Source organism: Geospiza fortis, unplaced genomic scaffold (genome assembly GCF_000277835.1).
Source record: "Geospiza fortis unplaced genomic scaffold, GeoFor_1.0 scaffold101, whole genome shotgun sequence".
Taxonomy (NCBI): domain Eukaryota; kingdom Metazoa; phylum Chordata; class Aves; order Passeriformes; family Thraupidae; genus Geospiza; species Geospiza fortis.
The window spans coordinates 550,016-565,613 of record NW_005054388.1 but is presented as its reverse complement, the minus strand read 5'-3'; the positions used below and the strand labels follow the sequence as shown (position 1 = coordinate 565,613).

Genomic DNA, 15,598 nt, shown 5'->3' with positions numbered 1-15,598 from the left:
GTCTGACTTCCTGTACTAATTACCCCTTCCCCCTGCAATCTGGGATCTTCCTGTCTGTGAGGAAGGGAAATGCCAACATTTTCTACAGAGGCTCAAACAGGTGTGGTCTCCAGACAACCGATAAATTACTGACTCTCAACCCTCCAACTATGATTTATCAACCTAGTTACAAAACAACTAATAATGCCCCTAGACAAAAAAGGACATAAATGAGTCCTAATTTTAACATCCTTCATAATTTGCTCTTTGGGGGCTACCAAAGACCAAATATTTCTATCTGCAAAGTGAATTATGTTCCTGAAGGGCAACTTGTTGTTCAGGAATGCTGCTGAACAAAACCACCTGCAGAACCCGCACCAAAAGCTCCTGAATGCTGTTTAAAACACAACACTCCCCTGATGTTTGCTACACTGCATTAGCTGGGGCAGACACATTACCTGTGACAGCAGCTCCAGAGGCAGCCAGGAGACCCCAGTGACCAATTACAGACTCAGCTCCTGAAAATCAGAGAGAAGTGAAGGGCCAAAAATTTATCAACCAACCTTATCAGGGCCTGTCTCCAGCCAGGACACAGGAAAGAGCATCTCCTCTTTGCCCTTGCCAAAAAGAAATAGAATCAGCAATAATCATACAACAAGGCAAGGGAGGCTACCAACAATGAATTAAAATTGGTATCATCTTTAATACAGCACTTTGTCTTAATTCTTAAAAAATGTTTGTGTGAGCCAGAGTTTCTCATGACTAAAAATGATTTTGTATTTGAAAGGAAGAAAGCTGAGCAACTCTAAGGCAATAAGGGAGACCTGATACACATCCACAAGAAACTGATCCTCTTCAGTAATCCAGTAAAGAACACACATTTTTCTTCAAAATTTTATTTTAATTTAAATTATGGGGCCAGCCAGATTTTTTGGGTACGAAACATTTTCCTCAGGAGAAATGAAATGCTACCACGGAAATAGAATTACAATTGTATACATCTCTTATTATAAAAAAAAAATAAGAAAAAAAAAGAAACCAAAACAAAAACAAACAAAAAAAAAAAGCTTGCATTAAATATGTTTTAGTAATACCCTTAAGCCTTCAAGCAGATAAGAAACCACTTCCAGAACAAGTTTTTTAATATGAACAGCACATTGAAGGAGCTTTAATTTAAATACAACTTCTTTTCGAAAGCCAACATTCAAATGTTTCCACATATTAAAAAAGTCACCATAGCCATTGATTCCAAGGCCTAATATAGAGAAACCTCTATCCCAGTCCACATGTTTTCACTTCTTTACACATAGAAATCTTTAGCACATCTACATCTTTCTAAAGAGGAAGCCTTACATGTTATGGTGAGTAACTTGGCAAATAATGTTTCCTCCACTCAGCTATGATAAACCAAAATATAACAGACAGTTAGTACTGAGCTACAACACCACCTCTGCCAGCTCTGCCTGGCATCTCTGGGAAGAGTCAGCTATTTTCTTTCCTGTAAGCAAAATGATTCTGTTTGCAAAGGACACGTTAAGAACCTTTAAAAGACCAATTTTAATGTTAAGAGCGGTTTTAACCAACCGAGTGAAAACACTCCATTTTCTGGAGCTCTGGGACTTTCCTTGTGAAGGCTTTCAAATCAGCTCAAACGTCACTGATTGTGAAATATTTCAAATGGGAAGAGGACAGGAAGCAAGAAACATTTTCTGTAGCATTCACAATCATTCAGTCATGCAGAATTGGAACTTCCAGACCCCAATCCATGAGTTTTTGCTTGGCTGTGATCTCAGTGTTACTATATGATGGATAGATACAATTTTAATAACATCATTTAGCTGTATTTAGTAGATTCCTTTTGTATGGTCACAGTAACAAAAACATGGTGCAAAATCAGTTGGGTTTTCTGTTTTTATAAATACTGATAGTTTGCAGCAATAAAGAACGAAATCAATAGAAATGAGATCATTTTGTTATCCTAGGACACCTATGGAATTGCTTCTTGAGGTTGGAGGGAATGAAATCACTCACACAACTGTTGTACTGAGTTATTTACTGTCAGAAATGACACACTGCAGGCTCCCCAGAAGTCAGAGGAATCAATATTAATTTAGCATAATCCTTGCCATTTGCAGAGCTGGTGAGCACAATGCTAGTGTAATTAAATAAGGCCAATATTATCTGGTAAGAACATAGCAGAAAGGGTTCCAGTTCTCTGGTTCAGCCTACCCTAATTGATGGCACCCCATTAGATACGTGAATACAAAGAATTTGTTTGGGTTTGGATGTTTGTTTCCTTTAAAAGGCTGCAGTACTTAAGATTGTTAAATCAGCATTTCCATGTGATCTGAAGTATTCAATTACATATGAGCATTCATTTTGCAAAACTCAATATTAGGTAATAGTTACAGACTAATACAATAACATTCCTCTGCTGTACAAATTAAATCATATTTTAAAGAAATGAGCAGCCTAGGAGTTATATACAAAAGAAACCAGCAAGCATTGTTGAAATGAAATGCAAAATGTCACTGCTAGGTCTACTGTCTGAAATACCTTTAAAGTAAAATTAACAAAACCCCTTAGAACATATTTCCAAGTTTACAAGTCAAGTCTCAGAAAAATCAAATCATGTCCAAAAAAAAATTCTATAAAGCAGTGAAAGGCATATATACATTTTCCTTATGAACCTTGAGATTTCACTCTTTTAAAAGTTGCTAAGTTTCAATATCAGTTTATTTGCAAGACAACTGTTTATCCCAATAAGCTCACATCTTAGATACATTTCCCCTTTGATTACAAATAAAGCACTGCACATTTTTTTTTTTTAATCAAGGCATATAATCTTATACTATGGTGCCAGGTATGCACAGGTCACGTTGTGCTCATTATCTCAAACAAGGTAAGTGCAAACATACAGATTTATTCAGATTTGCAAGCATGCAACCTGTCACTTAACTACATGAATACCTTCTCTCCTAGACCAAACTAGTATCTATATGTTTGCTTTCACGAACCTAGAATCTTTCTTTTCAGGACTCCTAAAACAAGCAGTGTCTTTGAATTCTGAAATGACACAAATATCAAGAAAGTCCACATTGTGCAAGAAAGCAGCAGCTATGTTTCTCAACTTGGACTAAAAATGAAAAGAGAAAAACAAAAACCGTTCACTGAACAGCAGATTAGCAGTAATGTTCCTCATGAATCGATAAGAGTGCCTGATGCTGAATATCTAACAGCAAATGCTGAATTTGGGTTTAATATTTTAAAGGTTTATTGGAGTTTTAAGCTTCTTGCTGTGCTGGTCTCTTCAAATCCCTGATCTGTTTAACTAAATAGGTCTTCTCATCATTAAATTGTTCGTCCTCGGTCCTGTCATTCTGAAACTTGCTGAGGAACTCAATAAGTTTGGTCTGGTTCTTTAGAAGGATGTCTAATATAGGCTGTGTCTTGTTAGGATTGGCTACAAACACCTGCAAGAAAATAAAAGGCATTGAGCACAACAGCAAGAAACAAAAGGTTAAGTTAAAAAAGAAATTATCTACCAAAATACTGATGATGAGAAATTAAAACTATGTTTTAGTTATTTCAGTATCCCACCAAAATACTTCAAGGTTTTTAATAAAATTACTTTTTTTTTTTTATCAGGGGATAAGCTGAACATTAGTACCAAAGTAAATCTAGTCTGTGGGAGGTGACCAGCCTCAACAGCCTCTGCAGAAACTACTGCAGACACTTAATGGTTAAATTCTATGGCAAATGCATGATTTCCTATCATCTGCAGCATCTGATGGGAATCTCACACTTCACTGCAAAGTTTCAGACCTCCAGTTATAACTCTTAGCTGCCTGTCTGCTGCAAAGTCAGAAGCCACCTGGCATGATGTTCAAATTACAATGCAGGTGACCTGACTGAAATACTGCTCTCTTTCAGACATCATGCAGTGTGACAAAACCACTTTTGAACTCCATGATTTTGCATGGAATCATGCATCTTAATGCATTTAATTCCAAAAGTTTCTGAGAGGTGTTACTCTGACAACCACATGGAAGTCCATAAGTGGTTTCTAAATAGTTTTCAAAAGATATCCAAGATACCAATTTGTAAAGATGGATCATAATCAAGCAAACATCAGTGCTCCCTTCATTTAATCACTTAGCAGACATTGAGGTCAGCTCCATTTAGGCTCAGCTAAGCAGTTTACTCAATTAAACAGCTTCTGGTCAGATTCCTTCTGTTTCCTGGTGGGCTTTTGTAACATACCTTGAACACATGGAAGGCCTCAAACTGAATGTTACGACTCTTGTCTCGTAGAAGGTTCATCATTAGTTTGAGATTTTCAGGTTTACTGATGTACTTTGTCATAATTGTGAAGTTGTGCCTGTCCAGTAACAATTCACCGAGAAGCTGAAGGCAGAAAAGAATGAAAAATGAAAAAATTACTAACAGAAGAATTAATTTGTATATAAAAATGCTTTCAGAGCCCCTGAAATGGTGTGGGGCTCTGTGAATGCAGCACCAGTGATCAGGAGATAAAGTAGCAACACAACTAAGTGCCCTACATTTCCATGTGCAGGTGCACATTTTCCCCTAATTTCAACTACACAGTTTCTCCTTTTCCTCAGAAAGTGAAAAATCACACTGTTCCCCCTTGTTATGAATTGGAAAGAGAAGTCTTTCATTTTTTTCCCCCATGACTTCATTATTTTTTCCACTTAGACAGAAGCTATTCAGCATAGAAAGAATGCCTTTTAAAAAAACCCAAAAACCCAATAAAACAGGTTAGTATATCAAATGAAATATTGACTGTTCTTTTGCTACCTAAAGGGTTTAAAAGGATTTTGCCCACAAGGATCACCTTTGCTGCAAGCTCTGCATTATATTTATGTTCACTATTTCTTACCTACTTGAATGTAAGATCAGTATTGCTTTAGGCACATCATGTGAATCTTTGTTAAATTATTTAAATGTAACCAGACTTGTTGAAGGAAAAAAATCAACAAAAATAAAGAAATTTGAGGAGCTATTTTTTCACAGGGAGAGAAATTATTTTGGTCTGTGCTGGATACTAAGATATGTAACAACTGGACTAAAAAAATTATCTGATCCCAAGAATTAAAATGTCTGAACAGTTAAAATAAATACTGTTCAAGGCTGTTACAGAAGCCATTTCAAATAAAGTTAACTCACCTTCAAAATAAAGGGAATCTCTTTGCATTTCAGAAGAAAATAAAATTGCCTTACCTTAAGTGACTGTCTCTTTGTCACGTAATTTTCTGAATGAAGTAACTTCTCATATTCACTGAAGAACTAAACACAGAATAAAGAGAAGGGTTAGGGCTTTTTCAAGTGTCACAGGCATCTTCTTCGAAATTATTGCAACAAAGTGGAGAAGATGCAAATCCCTAACAAAACCAAACAGAATCTGAAATCTCAGTGGGTTCCTGGAAGTCACTACGCTGTCACTACTTAGGCTTTTAAAGCATATACTGAATATGCAATGGAATATGCTTTAAAAAATATGTATTTGCTTTTTCAAGAGACTTGAATGTTTAGATCCCAGGGCAGTGGAAGGAGTTTGCTCATTATTTCTAATAGAAACAGGCAGCCCAGAGCAGCTGTGGCTGCCCCATCCCTGAGGTGCCCCAGGCCAGGCTGGATGGAGCTGTGAGATCTGCAGTGGGTGCCTGTGGCAGCAGCTGGACAGGGCAGGTTTGAGGGCACAGCTCCTGTAGCCCACATTTCTCCTCACAGAGAAAAGCAAGTTGTTTCCTTGGCCTGTCAGGGCCAGGTGTGTGTGTGTGTGTGTCAGGACTGTTGGGTGACAATCACGAGATTCTGTGCAGGTTGTGTGCAGGGTTGAGTGCTTGGCTGTCACTGACATATTTTCTGAAAAATAACTTTGCCAGGATTTTTTCTCCTGAGAACCTGACAGGCCTCACAAACAAAATGTAAACAATGGTTATCTGCTGCTGTGGAATGTGGCAGGGGGGGCTTTTTTTGGTCTCGTGGATTGTTTTTACTTGATGATCAGTCATGGTCCAGCTGTGAGTTTTTATTATTCACTCTTTTCTAGCCATCTGATGCCTCCTTTCTTCTTTTTCTTGAGTACAGTTTTAGTATAGCATTTTCTTTTAATATAATATAATATAATATCATAAAATAATAAATCAGCCTTCTGAAACATGGAGTCAAGATTCTCATCTCTTCCCTTGTCCTGTGGACCGTCAAACACCACCACACTTGGCAGATTCAGTTTAGATGTAATATAACATAGTGTAATAGAATATAGAATAATACAGTATGATAAAGTAATTAATTAGCCTCCTGCTATCAGTGGAGTCAGATGCACCATTATTCTCTCTCCTCTGGTCGGGGTTCCCTGGGAATTCCATAAGCTCCCAATTCCTAGGGACTCCTTGGCAAGCACAGCACGGGCTCCCTCTGGAGGAGAAGCCAGGCTGGCTCCCACAGGACCACATTCAGTGTAAGACTCAGATGTCTTTTCACTCACTAGAGCAAACTGATTTTTCAATTTGTGCAGGGTTTTTACAAACGCCCAAGGGACCAACTGGAGTTGCAATCCAGTGTGTCAAAACGTGAGGACACCACCGAGTCAGGGAGGACTGAAATAAACATTTACTTTGCATACTCTTTAGGTTTTTTTAATATTGTCAACTTTTACTATCCATGAGTAGTCTAAATTTCATTGCTGTTACATTGTTAAATACAGTTTTACTGTGACTTTTTTTAGAAATGCATTGATCAAAATCTCTTACACAGAAAGAGGAATTTTGCTTCAAAGTAGATGAAGAGGTGAGCTAAGTATCAACTCTGCACATCTAATTTCTCAAAGCCTCTTAACTGGCTCCCAAACAGTGCCTGAAGCATTATTCAGTAGATATTTCAGGGCTAAAGCCAGCAGTCAAAAAGGGAATAATAATTTTTGTCTCCTGTTTAAAGCTGAGTCACTCAGAGGAGATATTTGTGAATTAGTGAACAGGCCTGGAGATAAACCTTTAAAAATCAATGTGATCCCAAGTTTGTTGGTCTTGGTTTTGTTCATTTTTTTTTTTTAATTGCCTGTGAAGTCTGGGAGTTTTAATCAGAGTAAGATTTAAACACTTAAATATCTTTGTGGAACTGGTTCCGAATAATGTGTTGAAAGGCAAAAGGATGGAAGTCATGTAGCTGAAAATGTCAGGATAAATGAAACTCTCTAACATTACTTGTTTTGGCTTTGGGGGAGGGAAACTGAACCCCAAGTACAGCTGATCTAGTATTGGGTGGAAATCCCCAAAACCAGAACTAAACAAGGGAAAAAACCAATTTCTTCCAATAAGATACACAGCACCAGAGAGCTCTAAATATGAAAAGGTGTCTGCTCACCCTATCGTAATGTTGTTCCAAAAATTCTGCACTTAACAACTTGTGTCTTGTAAGCAAATCCTGTAAGAAAGCACAAATCCAGCACTGTCACTAAAAATATTTAAACAGTACAAAGACATTCTCACACACGTAAGACATTCAATCCAAAATCCTGCTCTTTCATTAAACACACTTTTTTAGGACATGAATGCAATTACCTGGGCACTGCTCAGGATCTTGGCATCACTTAGGAAAGATCTGTGATGAGTTACTTTAATTCACAGAGAAATAGCCTGTGACATTATCACTGCAGATTGCTATTTATGGATCAAGGCTACACTCTGCACACAACTACACACAACTGAGGTTAAGACCTACCATTTAATCTTAATTAATAGTATGCTTGCTGTCCCCATAACTGATTGTTTTAGGGACACAAAAATTGGGCCACAGAAAATTCTCCCAGACAAAACAACAGCATCAGATATCCTCAGGAGGAGCTGAAGACACAGATTTAAAGCCCCTGGCATGGGAGCACACCTGCATTCAGGTAATGCATGATACAGTCTATTTTCCAGAACAGGATTTTGGGGAGCAAATGCACTGTATGTATTTACTCTGCACACAACTACACACAACAGAGGTTAAGACCCACCATTTAATACTGATTAATATTATGCTTATTGTCCCCATAACTGATTGCTTTAGGGACACAAAAATTGGACCACAGAAAATTTCCCCAGACAAAGCAACAGCATCAGATATCCTCAGGAGAAGTTGAAGACCCAGATTTAAAGAGCACACCTGCATTCAGGTAATGCACGATACAGCTTACTCTCAGGAACAGGATTTTGGGGAGCAAATGTACTGTATGTATTTCCACACCTGCATTCAGGTAATGCATGATACAGCTTACTCTCAGGAACAGGATTTTGGGGAGCAAATGTACTGTATGTATTTCCACACCTGCATTCAGGTAATGCACGATACAGCTTACTCTCAGGAACAGGATTTTGGGGAGCAAATGTACTATATTGCATTCTGAGTAATGAGGAAGAACAGTGTCCAGCTCACCCATCCACATCACACCCATGTTCCTCCCCTCTGCCAAGGCCTGTTTTCCAAGAACAGCACCCAGAGCAGGGGGTGCACAGGGCAGAGAAGAAGAGAACAGCAGTTCCCAGGTCTGAGGAATTACCTTGAAGGTGGCGAAGGCGTCAGACGCGATGTCGAACGTGGACATCTCCACGTATCGAAAGAAGTCGTAGAACTGCTCTGACCACAAGATGATTTTAGCTAGTGGCTCATGCCTGATGCATTCTCGGAGCATTATCCCACAATTGAGAGCAATTTCTGGAGATTCGTACCTATTCACAAAACCCAGCAGAGATTCTTTATGAGTTTATAAACTTGCACAAGTTAGCACTGCAGCACCACGTTGTTAATTACAGCCTTCAGTACTATCAAGTAAACAAACCCATCAAAATTAGAGGGACTTATTGCTGCATTAAACTCCATTTTTAAATATTTCTACTAAATACTGACGAAATAGCTACCAGTTACAATTACAGCCAATTAAAAGGATTTTCACAAATGGAGAAACAGGACTAAATACAATTACTTTCTTTGCTCTCTTGTTCCATACTGGTGGGATTGCAGACATCTGGAAAAGCAGTAAGTGATTTGCCTTGAAAGCTGCTCGCTTAAACGTGACAGCAATTTACATAAAACCTTCCATATGAGCAAGAGGGGTTAACAATACTGGACATAAATTCAGATCTCCGCTTCCATTAAACCATTTTTCAGCATCATTGGCTGCTGTGCATATCATGGGGTTCCAGCTTGTGGAGCAGTCACAGCCTCTCACATCCTTCCTGCCTCACACCTCCAGAATGATCCCTCCTAACCCAGTGGGAGCCAACTGAAATTCTCCACAATTTCAGGAGAAAAGTATCATTGTGCATACTAAGCATTAACTAGATTACCCTACCAAAAAAGCCTGAAATAATTTTCATTAAATCCTGCAATACTCTCCATTCAACCTGTCATGGAGATTTGAAATCTACTGAACTTTTTGCAATTCATGCCACAGTTTAAATTCACATAAATTTGTCTCAGTTGGATATCAGATATAACATGTAAGCTGCTAAATGCCCATTTCAAACACCCTGACTCATCAATATGAGTTTCAATAACCCCTGTGAGGATAAAGCTCTCTGAAGTGTGACAACACAGACTAAAAGTGAGCACCAATGTGTTGCAGCCCCCATTCAACCACTTACCATTGAGAACATGCTGAAAAAGCAGTTTTCTCTCCCTGCACCTCAAGTATCTTTGCCTTCTTTTGTAAATTATTTTGAAGACGCACTGAATCAATAATTTCTTTTGCATTATGCCACAACTAATATTTTCTTTTGTCCCTCTGACATTTAAATGACATTACAGGCAAGTAATGCTAGCAACAGGCATATCCCACTGAGATGAGTGGCCCTTTCATACACCCTTGAGTTATCCCAGTAAGTGGAATAAGTACTCCTCATCTACAGCAAGCTTACCCAGAAGCTGCAGCCAGATTTATAAATAGCTGTATTTTTTTAATTGTTTATTAATGTTTGATGAGTTCATCTGTCCCAAAATAACACAGTGGAATTGCAATTTTCAGAACTTTCTTAATTAATGTTACTAGAAATGCAAGCAATTATTTTCTGCTTTCATATTTGGGAGCTGCAGCTCTACATGTATTCAGTATGGCAGGACCCTCCAATATCCAGCAGTGCAGATATTACAAGAAGAGAGGAAGAAGCAATTGTCTGACACAATATACCACAAATCATTCTTTTCTGGTCAGGTTTGTGGTGGTGTGTTTGTGTCAATACAGCAATATAAATCACTATGAATAAGAAGTCTAAGAGAGGCCAGCAAACTGGAAATTATTGTGGTTAAAAGGAAAAAGAACAGCCTTCAACTGTTGATGAGTAAGTTCACAAGAGAATAGTTTAAAAAGGCTCAAATAGTATACTGAAGGGAAAATACCTTACTAGCCCAGTAAGAGTATTTCAGAGTACTAACAGTTCTCAATTTTCAGTTCTTTTTCATGCAAAAGTAGATGGCTGGGGTTCTCCTTCTTAAATTTTCCTTTACTTAGGGGAATTACAGACTCCAAAACCAAGGAAAAAGAAAATAAAATGAAGCATATTGCAAAGGAAGAGCAAACATGTCAGAACTCACTGCTTCTCTGTGCATTTACAAAGCCCTTACTTCATGTAAAAGCATATTTATGCTTCACAGTGCACATACCCTTTTAATAGCATGAATAAGATATTCTGTTGAGTGCAGATGTATTCAACTGTGGGAGTTCTTGTACCAATTTGTCTTCTGAGAATGTTGTTGAAAATTTGCGCAACATCTTTCTTGCCCTGTCAAAAACATCAGCAGTTAAACACAAAATATGGAAGTCCACAGGCAAGTGAACAATGAAACATTATCATCACCTCGTGCAGCTGTACTGGGGCTTCTGCAGTTCAGGCAGCCTCCATACTCTGATCTTGACCAGATTCTCTTTCTTTATGCCCATTTCAAATATGCCAAAGCACTCAAAACATGACACCACGTTGCAGGCAGATCAGGAGGAATTTACATTCAGAAGTAAAGCCAGCTGATGTTTCAGCAGCTATTTCTATGGAGCATCAATCTCCTGGGCTTATTTGATATTTGATTTTGCTAACAGCATAACAGTTTTTAACTGTGCTCTTGCCTGGAAGTGTATTTCTTCAACATTCCATTATCCTCTCCTCTTGTCTAAGGACACACAATGCCATCATTAAGAGTGTGCAGAGCATTTCCAACTGCAGTGTTAACATCCAACTTAGAACTGCAACTTATGAAAGTGGAATAAATAAACGAATGAATAATATACATAGAAATCATCCACTGACCTAAAATGCAAGTCTCACATTTTTCAGTGCACAACAGCAGTATAAATAAGGCCAGGATGCTGGAATTCAGCACAAATTATACACACAAAAATTCACAAGCATAGCATCAGACAGTGTAAAAGGAACCGGAAATGTTCTTTGTTGAATAAATACACATGTCCTGTTTATTTCTTCTGTAGGACCACAGCTGAAGATGACAAACTGGTAGACATCTAACAAAAAGGTGATATAAACATAAACAGCTTCCACTGTCATTCAAATGCACCATTTAAAAGCCAGGTTTCTGCAATTAACTGTCCATTCTGGACTGCACAAAGACACCTCCAGGATTATGTTATCAGATCTATTCCAGAAAAACACCAGGCCAGCTTGTACTAAGCTTGGACCTGCAAATAAAGGCCTGTTAAGCAACTCCACCTACAGGTTCCCTGAATGCTCTACACCAAACCTAGATGTATTTAATGTTTCTTGAGAAGCTCTAGCTGCGCTGGCAATCTCCTGAGTAACACCAGGAAGCTTTTGAGTAAAATGCAGGGCTTATTTAACTAGCAAGAATTTTTAAAACATCGTCAATTATTTAAAATTCTTTCAGTTTTTTTAATCAGTGTGAAAAAGACAGCATGAGAAAAAATGAAATGTTTATGAAAACGTAGGAGGACTGGAGCTTTACAAATGGCATGTTTGCGAATTACCACGGACAGTTTTGCTGGAGTGTTGTTTTCAGGATATAAGAGATTGTTTGTAAACCCTTGTTTTCTCAATTACAATTCCATTGAAAGGCAGCCCAAAGGAACACCAGAACTCTTTGTTCTGACATGAGTAGAGCAGTGTTTGCAGGAATTGCTTTACTCAAACTCCACATAATATAATCATCAACTCCCATTGAGCAGTGCAGCGCCGCTCGCAGCGTGTGCCCGCAGTCCCCAGCAAGAACAGCATTTCCTTCTCACCCATCCCTGAGCTGCCCGTGGCACACTGCAACCCCACAGCCAGGTTCTGTCACTTTCTTGTGCCTTGCCAAGTGACCTCATGGCCCAACAAGGCCAACAGTCACGACAGCCAGAGGTGAGAGGGACACTGTGCTTGTATTGTCTGCCCAGCAGAAGGATTCAGCTCCCCTAGGCAAAAGGCAGTTTTGTTTTGGGTGGGTTTTTTTAACTCTTCATTGAAAAAATCCCAAAACAACAGGACAAGAAACCCAGTTTCACCAGGGATACCATCTCTCTCAGTGCAAACCAGCAAGGAGATAACTGGTGTTAGGATTGGTAAGGAGATGGTTGTGTTGACTGCTTTACTGGAAAGCAAACTTCCAGCAAAGGGCAACACTTTAAACTTTAAACAGGCCTGGGCACAAGGCAAGAGCTGGACAGTTACAGTTCTCTTCATTAAAACATCCAATTTGTTATTTTTCTAGCTTTTACTTCTTGCTTTTCTATGGGTTGTTGTCACCATAGTACATTTGAGACAGTTAAAGAGTCACAATGAACAGTCCCTGTCTATTAATAAGCTGTCTATTCCTGTTCTACAAGGAAACCTTCAGAAGTGAGACTGAAAGGGAAAAAGAGTTTAGTTTGTCACTGAATAATGTGCAGCTGTGGTGGGAAACCAGAAAGAAAAAATTCCAGACCCACTCATCAAGTTTAAAAACCACCAGAAAATCGAATATGTATTTCCATCAGTAATGGAAAAATTGCTTCAAATGCAGTAAACCCACACAGACATTTGGGATATCAAAGGCAACATCTGGCTGGCTTTGTAACAGCTGGGAAGCTGGAGCACATCTGGAGCACATCTGGAGCACAGGTGTGTTGACATTAATTCTAGGTACCAACAATAGCTGGACAGTCTGCCAGCTGCCAGCCATAAAAAGCAAATGTGGTCCAGCCTAGAAAGCATGAATGACTCCTTCTCCCTCCAAGGAGAAGCACCACATCCTCCTGAAACAGAGCAGCAGAGCAGGCAGGAAACAACTCCCAATCCTTCCATGTCCCCTTGATGAAAAGCACAGCTCTCCTTAATGAGAGCAAGCCTGTACAAATGGTTCTCATTCTTCATTACCAGGAGATAATGAAGGTTTCCTTTGCTAATAACTGGGCTGAGTAAACACCAGGCTGATACCAATCTAGAGGTCAGCAGAATCCAGATGACGTTTCGTGATTTCCTTTCTTCAGCAATTAAAGACCATCCCAGTTCAGCATTCCCTCTCAGCTTTCCCAGGTTTCCTTGCTTATTTAACAACCTGAATGTTTTATGTATGGTATAAACACTCGTGTGGGTAGGGAAAAAATACCACTGCATTACAATTAAACACAAATCACAGGGAGTTATGGGTGGGGTGGAGGGGAGAGAAGAAAGAACAGGGAAGAAAGCCATTGTTTTTGGAATGTCAAATTACAATAGGACTTTAAACTGTTCTGTTTGTATTGTGAGCAACTTGTTTATGAACAATCCCATTTTTAAGCAATCTTAAGTGGGATGATCTTTATGGTTGAGGCTGTGGAGTGAGATGCATGGGTTTGGCTCCTTTCCTAGACAACCACACGCCTCTTGTGAGACCTCAGGGAAAAGAGAAAAATCCAATTGTACTGCAACATCTCATACCTAAATAGGATTTTTCTCCATGGTGCTAAATTATTCCATGTGATGTGGTGACAAAAGCCACAGAGGCTTATGGAGAGATACCTTTAAATATAAGTAAGTATTGCTATTTTCAATTGATCTATAAAAACTTGGGTTTGTTTTTTTTTAATAAATAGAAAAAAAGGCAAGGAAACAAAAAAAGTTGCATCACTTGTTACTAAAAAGAGAAAGAAATAATGGACTATTAACAAAACTAACAGCTTTAAATTATGTATTTAAACTTCTTATAAATGCTACAATTATTCTATTACTTTTCCTACTAATTTGATGTAGCAAGATGAACATAGAGATACATCTTGCAGCATTATGGTTTGTGTTCACTACAGGGTTACTACTAAGAGATCAACCCTTCTGTGTACACAACAATTCAGAATTATTCCATAATTATAATAGAACTGTACCACCAGATTAGAGGTTTAGCTGCTTCAAATCTGTGTTGGACTAAATTCACAGATTTCATATTCCATAGTTGCTCAGTCTCTTTCTAATGGATGTGTCATAACACCAAAATAAAAGCTGAAGACTGAAACATCTTAACCATTAAAGTGGTAAGAATTCAGATGTGTTTATTTTAACATACAGAATGTAAGAAATGTCAAACCTCCTCTCTTACCTCAAAATCAATGAGCTGCAAGTCAGCTACTAGGGTACTAAGCAGACCACTGTTGTACAGCTCCTGAGCAAGCTGTGCCACAGCTTCTGTTTGGGGTTCCTTTTCATTTGTGCCATACAAGATTTCTTTCATGGCAACAAGGTTTTTTGAGACCTCCTCCGTCGCCTAAAGAAAATGGGAAAACAATACAGTTAGAGAACAATGCCATTTGTATTTCTGACTGCACACTCCTTTATTCTTAACATCTGCAAAAGTCCAATGGGGGGAGGAATAATCAGGAAATGACAATCTGGTAAAAAAACAATAGATATTCTTTCTGCAAATAAGACTGTTATGAGACTGGTATTTAAAAAAAAACCCAAACAATACAGAGCAGAGGCAAGACATACACAATTTAGATACCAAAGGTAAAAATCTCTTCCTTTTTACTGCCTTTTAACTTCCCAATCAAAAATCCCCTAAAGAACAGCAACAGGATGAAAAGAACCTGACAAAATTTCCATTCTGTAAAACAGTTGTGTAGGATCAGACTGGAAAACATGGCATGGAGCCTCATGCCTGTGCCTAGGGAACTGCTCAGAGACACCAAACAGATTCCTCCTGTAGATTTTGCACACATCAGGTTTTGCCAAATACTAGGCTCCCATTCCAGTTACTTTGGGTGAAGTCTTCCCAATAAACAAAACCTCAAGGAGAACCAACTTTAACTTTCAGGTTATCTCAGCACACAAGAACAACCTGGCCAACAGACCCAGAAAGAGATACACTCAAAAGGACACATTTAAAGATCTAAAACCCTTCCCTGCTTGAAGCCCACTTTACAGAAGCCAGACAGGTCTGACCTGTCACTTGTGAGGAATTCCTAAGTTGCCAGGATGAGCTGGAGCAGCATAAACACAGTAAAACAAGTAAAACTAAAAAAAAATATAAATCAACAAGAATATTTCTAAACACCTACTTCTGAATCTTAAAACACAGTTGTATTGGACCAAAAAAAAAGAACTATTCCTTTCAATATATATGTTTACTGAGCTTGGGGGCAAAATGCTGAAAATGATCATCA

The 15,598-nt window shown here is 38.6% G+C and overlaps 1 protein-coding gene across 1 annotated transcript in view; it reads right to left on the bottom strand.

Annotated features, from left to right (window-relative positions):
- Positions 1-859: 859 nt before the first annotated feature.
- The window catches only part of CAB39 (calcium binding protein 39), a 44,177-nt gene continuing 29,438 nt past the window's right edge, over positions 860-15,598 (bottom strand). The window contains exons 3-9 of the mRNA XM_005425508.3: positions 14,536-14,700; positions 10,645-10,763; positions 8,546-8,714; positions 7,369-7,428; positions 5,224-5,289; positions 4,243-4,386; positions 860-3,452 (exon numbers count right to left, since the gene is read on the bottom strand). Of these exons, the coding sequence (XP_005425565.1) occupies positions 3,264-3,452; positions 4,243-4,386; positions 5,224-5,289; positions 7,369-7,428; positions 8,546-8,714; positions 10,645-10,763; positions 14,536-14,700 (912 nt within the window). The 3' untranslated portion in view covers positions 860-3,263. The remainder of the gene's footprint in view (positions 3,453-4,242; positions 4,387-5,223; positions 5,290-7,368; positions 7,429-8,545; positions 8,715-10,644; positions 10,764-14,535; positions 14,701-15,598) is intronic.